Source organism: Anabrus simplex, chromosome 5, assembly GCF_040414725.1.
Source record: "Anabrus simplex isolate iqAnaSimp1 chromosome 5, ASM4041472v1, whole genome shotgun sequence".
Taxonomy (NCBI): domain Eukaryota; kingdom Metazoa; phylum Arthropoda; class Insecta; order Orthoptera; family Tettigoniidae; genus Anabrus; species Anabrus simplex.
This window is the reverse complement of record NC_090269.1, coordinates 135349725-135362950: the sequence shown is the minus strand read 5'-3', so window position 1 is coordinate 135362950 and position 13226 is coordinate 135349725. Positions and strand designations below refer to the sequence as shown.

The 13226-nt window shown below is 38.3% G+C and overlaps 1 protein-coding gene across 1 annotated transcript in view; it reads left to right on the top strand.

Moving 5' to 3' along the window:
- The window catches only part of LOC136874690 (cilia- and flagella-associated protein 410), a 366316-nt gene that overhangs the window by 264666 nt on the left and 88424 nt on the right, over positions 1 to 13226 (top strand). Inside the window, exon 6 of the mRNA XM_067148329.2 lies at positions 3383 to 3428. Within this exon, the coding sequence (XP_067004430.1) occupies positions 3383 to 3428 (46 nt within the window). The remainder of the gene's footprint in view (positions 1 to 3382; positions 3429 to 13226) is intronic.

Genomic DNA, 13226 nt, shown 5'->3' with positions numbered 1-13226 from the left:
TGCGTATCACAATAAGCGATGCTGGCAACTGATCTGAAAAGTCATTCTTCTCCTTGACAATGCAAGGTCACATACTGCCACTTTAACGTGGGAAAAGGTGGAGAAAATTCACTGGACACCTCTAGAACATCCTCCGTACAACCCAAATTTATCGCCCTGTGACTACCATTTGTTTGGACCACTCAAACAAGACCTAGGAGGACAGCAGTTCGATGATGATGCAAGTGTAGAAGAGTTTGTGCGCAACTGGCTTGGCACACATCCCTCTTCTTTCTATCAGGACAGAATCAAAAACTTACCAATCCGATGGAGAAACTTTGTATCGAAGGCAGGACACTACAATCTCTATATGTGTATATTTTTTTTTTTTTTGGTTGATGCAATAAATTTAAAAAAATAATTCCTGTTTATATTTGATCTGCACTCATATTCCCAATAAAAGCGATGTCGAGAGGCACTTTAATATAGTTCACCTATCTTATAACGATAGTTTTGATGTGGATTCAGAAACAAGTAAAAGAAAAGTTAGTGATTTGAAATTAATTTTATCAGTCAGTTTTTACCAAACAAGCTATCATCAAATGCAACAATTGCCTCCTTTAAAGTTTCTCACATATTTTACTCGTATTTGAAAATGGTGAAATATTCAAAGAAGTGATGATAGCTGCTTTGGAGTGGATTTCAAAATAAAACATATTTCTGTTATCAACAAAATACGTTGGTGGTGTTGAAGTAAGTATTGTTGCTATTGGCTAGATTCTGCATTTCAAGTGATTTTTCAATCCACCATTGGTTCATGAGTGTTTGAGTTCTCCTCTGCACTTCAGCTTTGTCTTCTTGGTATTGTAGTATTGTTGCATCTGAATTTTGCTATGCCTTTTTTTGTTTTTGTTTATGAAGCTTTGAATTTCACTATCATTTTCATCAAACAGTTATTGATGCTTCCTTTTGATGAATCATACAGATTCCTCACAGGGTGAGAGTACAACTGGTTTAAGTACTGACCATTGCTGTTTATTGTCATCTGGGTATTCAGGTTGTTGTTTTTTCATAAAATTGCTTTAGTTTTCTCCTCTTTAATGCACTTGGTATTCAGTGTTTCTTTGGCTTCCAGTATTTTTGAGAAACTTGCAGACCATGTACAGATCGTGTATGGCACTACACATGAACTCATAATGGAAATTCTATCAGACACAAAGGCAAGGGTGAGATTCAGAGGAGTACTCTCTGAAGAATTTGATATCAACACTGGTGTCAAACAAGGAGATGGATTATCACCAACGTTGTTCAACATAGCTCTGGATGAAGTCATCAAGCAGAGGAGAACAATGAATGAGACAATGGGAATACCAAAGACGCATGTTGGGGACAAAAAGGACAATAGGGCCTAAGTAGATTGTCTAGCCTTTGCGGACGACATAGCTATAGTAAGTGAGACATAAGAAGATGCAAAGACACAACTCAACAACTTAAGCAATATAGCCAGAAGGGTAGGACTGAGGACCGCCTACAACAAGACAAAGACATTGAATACTACCGAGGATTGGACAACACTGGAAGGCACCGTGCAAAAGGTGGACAAATTCAAGTACCGGGGAGAATTTATAACAGGAAGGAATAGGAGCAATGAGGGAATAACAGAGAGGATAAAGAAGATGCGATCAGCCTTCTGTACGACCAGAGATACATACAATAAAAAGAATATATCTACAGACGCAAAGATTAGACATTACAAGGCAACGGTGAGAAATGCTGTATTATATGCTGCTGAGACAATAGCACTAGGAAGAAATGGTGCGGAACAACTAGAGAAAAATATTGAGGAAAATACTAGGCCCCAAGAGAGGAGGTGAGAGATAGATGAGGAGACCCAGGGAAGAACTATACCGGAACATGAGAACAATCTCAGAAGAAATCAGACTGAAAAGAGCAAGGTTTGCGGGACATGTAATCAGGATGAGTATGGACAGAATGATGAAAAGAGTATGGGAAACAACAGCGAGGACACGAGGAAAGACAGGAACCAAGTGGGTAGTTGAACTCCAGAAAGATTGGTCGGAATTGGGGATCAAGGTGGAAGAAAAGGAAAATTGGAGAAGCAAGTACATACCGACTAATATGCCAGAGATCAGTGATAGGGATGGATACAGGAAAAGGATTGAGTCACCAGTGGAGTAGACAAGAGAAGAGGATACTGAATATCTCGGAAGAAGAGCGGGAGAGAAGAAGAGAAAGGATGAAGAGGGTCTGGGAGGAGAAGAAGAAAATGCAATCCATGAAGGAGCTGTCCGTGGTCCTACAGAGGCCGTAACGCAAGAAGAAGAAGAAGAAGAAGAAGAAGAAGAAGAAGAAGAAGAAGAAGAAGAAGAAGAACGTACAAATGGCAGTTAGTCCAGTATTTTGATACAATATACCAGTTTATCATGTATAAGTTAGCTACCAAACTAAAACCAAACTCTATAGCACTACAGCCCTGAGGGGCCTTGGCCTACCAAGCAACCACTGCTCAGCCCGAAAGCCTGCAGAGTATGAGGTGACGCATGGTCAGTGTGACAAATCCTCTCGGCCGCTATTCTTGATTTCCTAGACTGGGATCGCCATCTCAGTTACATAGCTCCTCAATTGTAATCATGTAGGCTAAGTGGACCTGAAATAAGTTAGCTATTTTTATGATTTTTTTTTCTATTTGTTTGACGTTGCACCAACACAGATAGGTCTTATGGCGACGATGGGATAGGAAAGGCTTAGGAATGCGAAGGAAGCGGCCGTGGCCTTAATTAAGGTACAGCCCCAGCATTTGCCTGGTGTGAAAATGGGAAAACACGGAAAATGATCTTCAGGGGTGCCGACAGTGGGGTTCGAACCCACTATCTCCTAGATGCAAGCTCACAGCACTCCTAACCGCAGGGCCAACTCGCCCGGTCTTTTATAAATTAATATCCTCCTTTATACGGTAGAAAAATATGTATTATCGAAATCATGTGAGGTAAGGCAATGCATTACTACTTTCTTTTTTATTTATGAAATGTAAAATAAATAAAAATAACATTTTATCTTTAAGTAGTGAGCTTATCAGTCCTTTGATCCTACCAAAAAAATAGCAAGCCTAAACTAAGAAATCTTGCAAAACTTATAGATTTGTTTGATTTTTCAAAAGTATTGTTGTATCAGTTATCAGTTTTGTATTTACAAGAAATAAATAATGAATATTGCAAGAGATTCATTAGGTAATAGTAATAGATATGAAAGAACCTAAATCATTAATCAGATCACTTTATTTTAGTTGGTCGTATGAGTTGAACTTTCTTCTAACCTCAGATCACTTTATTTTAGTTGGTCATATGAGTTTAACTTTCTTCTAACCTAAGACCATTTATTTCAGATATACAAGACAACATACCAGCCAATATACCAACTCAAATTATGAGGTAAGTCTTGTGTGGTTTTTGTTATTGACAAGTTATTGTATTTAAAAATTCCTGAAATAAATATCTGATGTACAAATCACTTCTATTCTACCATAAACACACTGTAATTTTTTGTACTTACGTAACTCTTAAGTGTGTAATGTCATCTTTATTAAATATCAAAAGGGGAAAATTATGAAATATTATAAATTAATTGGGTATTTTGTCACACATTGTTTAGGACATTAATATCACCATACCAGTGCAAGAGTACGATATCAGCAAAAATAATGTTGTTGAGAAATAGGGTTTTGAAGTTTTCTAAAGATTCTTAATGTGGCTGTGCGCTGAAGGTGAGTGAATTCTCCTTCAGTTTTCAGTGTAAAACATGCATCTGCAGATGATTCTGTTTTGCACTGAACATCTTAAAAATTGAACAATAAATACAGTAGTCCAATGTAAAACAAATTTATTTTAATTCAAGGGTCTATTGTTATAAATTTGGCAGTGTTTACACTTTTACTTTGAAGATTAACACCAAAATACACCAACTAGTGTAAAAATAAAAAAAATATACGTATTGTGGTTTTACACTGACCTGTAAAAATTGATCAAAAGACATTTACATATCTGATATAAATGCCTATAGAAAACAAAATTCTTAAGAAGTAGAATACAAACCCATCTAGTGTATAAACATAGATGTTCAGAGATATAAAGACAGCTTTATTTATGCAATATAGGAAAGTTATACATTTCGGGTCTCACTGAAGCTGTAAGAGTTTTCCATGTCCTAATGGTGCATTGTGAAATTGAAGAAAAGATTGCTCACACTTCAGATACATCTGTTACTTCCTAGTTTCTTAACATTAATTATGGTTAGGTCTTAAGACTCTATTTTTATTGACCTGCTTCGGGATATTCGGCCATGTTGACATTCATATAATAAAATTACAATTTTATCTATACGCTTCAGATTCATGTCTCATACTTTGTCTTTATCTCGGATTAGATATATGAAAGTCAAAAGTGGGTTCTGTTTGATTTTCGTGTATGTTTTTGGTTCTTTTGTCTGAAATCACCCAGAACAAATCATGCTGCTCTACTTCGGATTTTTTCCGGTTGTCATAACAAGTCATCCTGTTGTAGTTCCCATAGTCTGGAACCATACTCTAAATGGGGTCTTACCAGAGACTTACACTCTCTGTCCATTTCATCCATACTACAACCTCTAAATACCCTCATAGCCATTATGAAGAAATATGTAACCTGTACTTTCAGCCTCATTAATGTGATTACATCAATGAAGATCTTAACTTATATTACGCCTATGTACTTACAGTGATCCCTATGAGCAAGTCAAAACATAAATTGGGGAAAGTGTTCATGATGGGGGGGGGGGGGGGGGAAATCCCGCACTACAGTATAATTATCAGGCACATTCGTATTTAGTTTTTTTCCTCAATAAGGACTCTGAAGTTCTGTTAGTTACTGACTATTTCAATGGTGGAAATATTATTTTTAAGCAAGTTCCTTATCACTATAGTATCTCAACAATTAACAGATGTTACTGACTGAAAATTATCTATGAATGTGAGCATTTAAAAAAACTAAAGGTACAGATGAGATATCCTTTATTTAAAGCTAGTGTTTATTGTATATTGAGTTACAATTTCATCTCAAGACATAGCAATATTATTTTGAGTTATAAAATAACTTTACTTTAGGACCGCTTCCATTATGAATTTTTGGCTTTATCTTTGACTAGATTACTTTTTCTGTGGTATATGAATCACGATTCATAATTATGTTTTGAAGTTCAAACTTCCAGTGTTCTTCTAAAATATTTTCTTCTCATTAAATCAAATCATAAAGTTGTTAAAAGTTACAATTGTAATGAATTTCTTATTCAGTGGTATGTCAGAATGTCTTGGACTGATAATTCTATAGTAGGCCTCTTAAAATAATAATAATAATAATAATAATAATAATAATAATAATAATAATACCATACGTTATCATTATAGACCATTATGCCTTTCAGCGTCCAGTCTGCAGGCCTCTGTAAATTTACTAAACATCGCCACAATCCTCTATTTGCAACTAGTGCTGTGGTCTCATTTACTTCTATACCTCTTATCTTTAAATCGTTAGAAACTGAGTCTAACCATCGTCGTCTTGGTCTCCCTCTACTTCTCTTACCGCCCATAACGGAGTCCATTATTCTGCTAGGTAACCTATCGTCCTCCATTCGCCTCACGTGACCCCACCACTGAAGCCAGCTTATGCGTACAACTTCAATCAAGTTCATTCCTAACTTAGCTTTTATCTCCTCATTCCAAGTACCTTCCTGCCTTTAGCTGGCCATACTCGAAAAGGAATTGTGGCAGGCGAGGCCTTTTGTGACGTGTTCCTCTCGTTAGTGAGCGAGATCAGTTCGAGGCGTCATCTGCTACAGGCGAGACCTGTTGTCAGCGCCTCAACGGAAGGACCTCACCTCACAGATCAAGCCTCTTGTAAGGAAAGCATGGAGTGGACAAAGGTATTCCTAGAGAAATTTATTGAAATGTACAAAGAGCGGCCGTGTCTCTGACAATTAAAACATGAGGTGTCGCAGTGTCGCAATCAACCGTTCTTCAGTGTCCTCCTTTTCTCCTTCTTCAGCTTAGAAGCTACAATATCCACAGTAAATACGCTTTCAATTAGACTGTTCTCCAGTAATAGCTACGCAAAACAAGTAATTTTTTTTACTAGTGGCTTTACGCCGCACCGACACCGATAGGTTTTATGGCGACGATGGGTTAGGGAAGGGCTAGGAGTTGGAAGGAAGTGACCATGGCCTTAATTAGGGTACAGCCGCAGCATTTGCCTGGAGTGAAAATGGGAAACCACGGAAAACCATCTTCAGGGCTGCCGACAGTGGGATTCGAACCCACTATCTCCCGGATGCAAGCTCACAGCCGTGTGCCCCTGACCGCATGGCCAACTCGCCCGGTACAGGCTTACCTAACAGCATATCATAATCGCTGTGGTCCATTCGCAAATAATTCTTGTAATCGTCCAGTTCATTTTCTCTCAGGTGTTGTAGCAGACTCATGTGACTAAAGCTGTCTCTCTCTCCTATCCATGATTTCATCCACTTTTGATTTTTTTGTTTGTATGATTTAACATACCGGTATAGCAAAATGCACATTCCATCAGCTGCAACAGCTTTTCTTTTTTTCCTCTGGACACTGTCTGCTTTGATGTCCATCGCACAGTTCTAAGTACGGCAGGCCCGACCGGCAAGGATTTCAAACTAGTTTGCAAGGCCAGCGGATGAGGCTTGGCCTGCTGAGAACAAAGGGATCATTCCATTAATGGGAGGGTCTGGAATGTTGACAGATTATGTTGCACAACACGACAGGCTTGGTGTCACAGTTGATGGTGAGCTGCAGGCCGGGTCTCTGAAGGTCACGCCTGGCAGGCGGTCTGTCGGATCTGGCCCCAAAGGCGTGGCCTGCAAAAAAATCTGTCCATGTATGGCCAGCTATTGTTCTCGCCTGTTTGTACCAGCAATCATTCTCGCTACTTTCATGTTTGTTACTTCTAACTTATGAATAAGATATCCTCAGTCCACCCAGCTTTTGCTCCCGTAAAGCAGAGTTGGTCTCTGAAAACAGACCAATGTAAAGATAGTTTCGTCTGGGAGCTGACTTCTTTCGTACAGAATACTGTTGATTGCAACTGTGAGCTCACTGCATTAGCTTTACTACACCTTGATTCAATCTCACTTACTATATTACCATCCTGGGAGAAAAATACTTGATATTATCTACCTGTTCCAGCTTTGTATCACCAGTCTGACATTCAATTCTGTTGAATGTTTTACCTACTGACATCAATTTAGTCTTTGAAAGGCGAATTTTCATACCATACTCATTGAATCTTTTTTCAAGTTCCAAGATATTAGACTGCAGGCTTTCGGTACAATCTGCCATTAAGACCAAGTCGTCAGCATAGGCCAGACTGCTTACTACATTTCTACCTTACTGAATCCCTCCCTGTCACTTATACCTTTCAGCAGATGATCCATGTAAACTACAAACAGCAGAGGTGAAAGATTACAGCCTTGTCCAACCCTTGTAAGTACCCTGAACCAAGAACTCATTCTACCAACAATTCTCACTGAAGCCCAATTTTTTACATAAATGCCTTTGATTGATTTTAGTGAACTACCTTTAATTCCATAGACCCCCAGTATGGCAAACATCTTTTCCCTCGGTACCCTGTCATATGCTTTCTCTAGATCTACGAAACATAAACACAGCTGTCTATTTCTCTCATAGCAATTTCAGTTACCTGGCGCACACTGAAAATCTGATCCTGACAGCCCCTCTGTGGTCTGAAACCACACTGGTTTTTATCCAACTTCTTCTCAACCACTGATAGCACCCACCCTTCCAAGATGCCAGTGAATACTTTGCCTGGTATACTAATTAATGAGTTACCTCGATAGTTGTTGCAATCCTTTCTGTTCCCTTGCTTATAGATAGGTGCAACTACTGCTTTTGTCCAGTCTGAAGGTACCTTACCAATACTCCATGCTAATACATCCCTGCGTTCCCACTATACTTAACCATTTCAGGTCTAATTTCATCTATTCCTGCTGCTTTTTGAAAATGGAGTTTATTTACCATCCTTTCCACTTCCTCAACTGTAAATTCACCATCATTTTCCTCCTCCCCATGAGCTTGGCTGTTCTCAACACCACCAGGAAGATTTCCTTTTACGTTGAGAAGATGTTTAAAATATTCCCTCCACCTATCCAGTGATTCCCTGGGATCTATTATGAGTTCACCTGAATTACCCAAAACACTTCATTTCCTTTTTCCCTCCCTTCTTAAGATTCTTTATTATTGTCCAGAAAGGTTTCCTTGCTGCTTGACCTAGCTTTTACAGGTTATTACCAAAATCTTCCTGTGACTTCCTTTTGGATTCAACAAGTATTTCTTTCACTCTGTTTCTTTCATCTACGTACAATTTCCTCTCTGCATCGGCCCTTGTTTGGAGCCATTTCTGATAAGCCTTCTTTTTACGTTTAAAAGCTGCTTTCACTTCATCATTCCACCAAGATATTCGCTTTTTCCCATCTTTACACACAGTTGTTCCTAGGAATTCCCTTGCTGTTTCTGCTATAGCATCCCTGTATGCCACCCATTCTCTTTCTATATCCTGAATCTGCTTACTGTCTACTGTTCAAAACTTCTCAGTAATTGTATCCATATACTGTGCCACACCCTGCACACATAGGATTAATCACACAATGCATAACATATCATAAGCTAAATATTGAGGCCCGGATCGCGACTGGGAAAGGCCACAAGCTACAATCCTTGAGCTGGAGATGAGCCTCTCGGCAGAATAATACCAAAAGACTAATTTTCAGAACAAAGTACCAAGAAATTCAAGAAATAACAAGGAAACGTTTATTGAATTAATAAAATTTTTAAAAATTGGAGAAGGTAAATTAATTTTAAAATAAGGAAGGGTAATCAACATAAAAATTATACATACGTAATTCCCCTTTCACAGAGATGTAGCAACAGTGTCACTGCGACGGTATACTGTCATTCAAATTATTTTTCAATCAGATGAACCGCTTATGAGCGTGCAATTACATTCAGATTATTCCCTCACAAACACTATGCAATCCACATTCATTAAAAGGTGGTCTAATTTTCCAACAGTTATTAATTTTACCTTCTCAACATACCTCCACTCCCGTATATCACACATCTCTTCTTCTCTCTCTCTTTTTTTACAACAATCCGTGACCCCAAAAGAAAAAAATACTCTTACGCAACAAAGAGCAGACTAAAGGAAATAATTATCATAGAACCCCTGGAGCAGATTTAAAAGAATGGAAGGGGCCAAAAGTACGCTCGGTGCATACATGAAAGAAAGATAAAATACGTCAGCCGAAAATGATACAAGAAGCTAAGATAGGTGCAAGGCCCGAAAGGAAAATGCTCCAAAAATAAGGTGGATAAATAAAATTAAAAAACAAGAACCAAACCAAATTCAAATAAAGATATTCCTTCTTGATACCCCACCCATTTACACTCACGTCCGTACACACATACAGTCAGACAACCAAACAGTAATAGTGAAGAGCGGTCCCAAGTGTCCATCAAGGATTCAAATTCTTCAATAATACGTCACAAAGGTTGGTAGAAGGCGGTTCCCAATTATGAGGGTCGCATGTATAAATGAACATAAAATTGGCAATGTGATCAGCAGGTCCCATATTCACATCAAAACCCATCCAGATTGCGATTTGTACAGAGCGAGTGAAACCTCGCGGTGACATAAATAGCCCACACAGTACGGATGGGAGGTAGACGCAAAAGAATACACACATGTAGTAATTTGAGGACCACAGCATTGAGAATAAACATAACCACACCAATCACAGAGAATCACGTTTCATTCATACCGTGGGGTAAACAAGGGATATCAACAACCAAGATTACATAAGGAAAAGAGGTTATTAAATGATATCGTTACCTGAAGTAATATCAACGTGCAATGAAAGGTGGCTGATGGTAGAAGAAAATCAGCTTGAAACGTTTAAAAACGTTTCGTTACATTAAAAATGCTGCACCTAGATGCATGGAGTCCATCTTATATTTTATTAAAAACGGACATACGTTCCCCAAGTCAAAGAAAATAGGAAGAATACATTCATGTGGAAAGTTAAACCATCTCTGACAGAAAACACGAAGACTGCCATCTTTCGTGCTATCACAGAAGTTACGGGATCGTCCCACTTGAAGCAGTAATGAGCCATTTTGGCAAATATACCCAAGTCGGGACGAAACCGAACTGAGACAAGGATCAAAATTGGCTCAATACTTCTGTCTAATTTCCTCGTCCTGGAGATTTTTTACCCTTATTCGTTTGCAGATAGATTTCACTTTCTCTATCCTAGGCCTAGAGATACTTAGTTCACTACAGATCAGATAGTGGTCTGTATGATCGAAAATCCCCGGAAGTCTCGTACATTCCTAACAGACTTCTTGAATTCAAAGTCGGTTAAAATATAGTCTGTTATGGATCTGGTACCCCTAGCCTCCCATCTGTAGCAGTGAATAGCCGTATGTTTGAAGAATGTATTCGTAACTGCTAAACCCATACTAACACAAGTCCAACAAGCTTTTCCCATTCCAATTAGCTTCCATATCTTCCCCACATTTACCAATCACCCTTTCGTATCCTTCAGTTTTATTTCCAACTCTCGCATTGAAATCGCCCATTATTACTATCCTGTCCTTGCTGTTGACCCTGACTACGATGTCACTCAATGCTTATAAAACTGTCAACTTCATCCTCATCTCCACCCTCACATGGTGAATACACTGAGACAGTTCTCATCCTAATTCCTCCAACTGCCAAATCTACCCACATCATTCGCTCATTTACGTGCCTAACAGAAGCTATGTTGCGTGCAGTGGTATTGCTGATACAGTCCTACCCCATACTTTGCTCTTCCCTTTTTAACACCCGTCAAGTACACTTTATAATCCCCTGTATCTTCCTTGTTATCTCCCCTTACCCGAATATCACTTACTCCTAGCACATCCAGATGCATCCTCTTTGCTGATTAAGCCAGTTCTACTTTCTTTCTTCCATAAGCCCCATTAATATTGATAGGTCCCCATTGAATTCCATTTCGTTTGCCAGGTTGTTTCCAAGGAGTTCCTCGGCTGTCAAATGGGAGTGGGACTCTGTTACTCCCATAGGTCCGAGGCTTGCTCAAAATGTTTTGAGTTCGATAAATTCATGAAGCAGGATGCTACTCTACTAGCACATAGCCCAAGTGAGGATCTCTCCTCTAACAGGTTGGGGACGACTGATGGATTGTATAGTCCTAGCCTTCTAAGCACAAAGAGGACCATGACTCAGAATGTATCCGAGATGGCCACTCCCATTCCATAGCAACTGGTATCCCTACTCAGGACTACCTACTAGGCCACTCAGCTGTTGCCCAATAATAATATGCATAAAATGTAACAGCAGCCCACAAGCCATTGAGAACATCATCAGCAATTGTAGATTTCGAGCACCAACATAATAGACGGACATAATGATGTATCCAGAATTATTCACCAAGAAATTGCCCTGACCCAATGCTGGATCCACAACAGGGTGCCTTACTACAAGTAGTCCCACAAAGTGTACTTGAAAATTACAACGTTTAACTCTACTGAGATTGTATGATACAAAGGATAAAACAACTCCTCACAATAGACCAGACATAACATTAAAGAGGCAAAAAGAACCACCACACGTATCTCATTGACATCGCTATCCCTAATGAGCATAATTTATAACAGCAATACAGGGAGAAGATTGATAAATATATTCCTCTGGCTATGGAAGTAGCGAGAATCTGGAAATATGAGAAGGTGTCAATTCTTCCTCTTCTCCTTTCTCCCACTCGTCTTACACCAAAATCAGTTCCAGGAAACTTACAGATAATAAAGCTCTCCATCTACAATGTCAGTGTGGCACAAAAGGCTGCAGTTTTAAAGACCTGCAACATCGTCAGAACATTCCTGAATGCTCTGTATGGACCATAAATAGTAGAGGCTGCAACCTCTGTAATGAAGAGAATAATGAAGACGTATATTGTAAATTTATGTAAATTATGATTAAGTTCCAATTCTTATACTTACTGTATCAAAATATGAGCTACATTATGAACTATAAAGTTGTGAAATAAATAATAATAATAATAATAATAATAATAATAATAATAATAATAAATCTATCAGAAGGATTTACGTCCGTGTCCTATGATTGCAATTTTAGTGCATTGCCCTTAGGTCTCAACTGGTCAGACCTGAATTTCTCGCTCTCCAGACAGCTGCAGTCACATTTTCTGCTCTTTTGTCTTATGTCTTGTCTACATAATTATACAGTTTTGTTGTCAGGCTTGCATAGGGTTACCAGACGTCCATATTTACCAGTGTTGAATAAGGATGAAGGGTTTCCACCTGTTCAATACATTGACATAGTGACTTAATTAAAATATCACATTTTTATTATCATTATGGTACCGGTTTCGGCATCTCCCATGCCATCATCAGTCAATGAAAAATTTTTCAAGGTATTATAAGTGATTGCATGAAATATTTATGCACTATAGAAACTTATACAGAGCATGCTATCTAGTGTTCTGAAATTATACAATTTTTTATATATATATATATATACACATTAAAATATGTGTGATTAAAATACAAAGACCGCTTAATCTTTTAAGATGTTAGACACGTCATAAAATGCAACATTTTTTTGTGTGTCAAAAAGATTTTGTACAACTAAAATATAAGTGAATAGCCTTGAAGAGTACAAGGTGTTCCTTTTAAAATTTTTATCTTGAGTCTTTAAACAGTATTCAGTACGTCAGATGGTGACCTTGAAGATACTGTTAAATATCTTTGTGCTAAAGGTGTACACATTGATGATGTTAGATTATTTGACCAATTTGTATATCTTCAAAAGTATGTTGAAGTGCAAAAGCAGAATGAAAATTTCTTGAAGGAACCAGTCCATAAAAAAATGGGATGGTTTTCTAAGTGTCAATATTACATGTTCTTCCGAGCTACTGAAATTGGCAGAAGTGTATTTTGCAATTCCTGCTCATGATGCCAACGTAGAAAGAACTTTTTTCTTTAATAAATGCACAGTGGACCAAAGAAAGAAATAGGTTAAATGTTGACTCTGTGAAATGGTTGGTGTCAGTGAAATTTAACATGAGAGACTTCATTG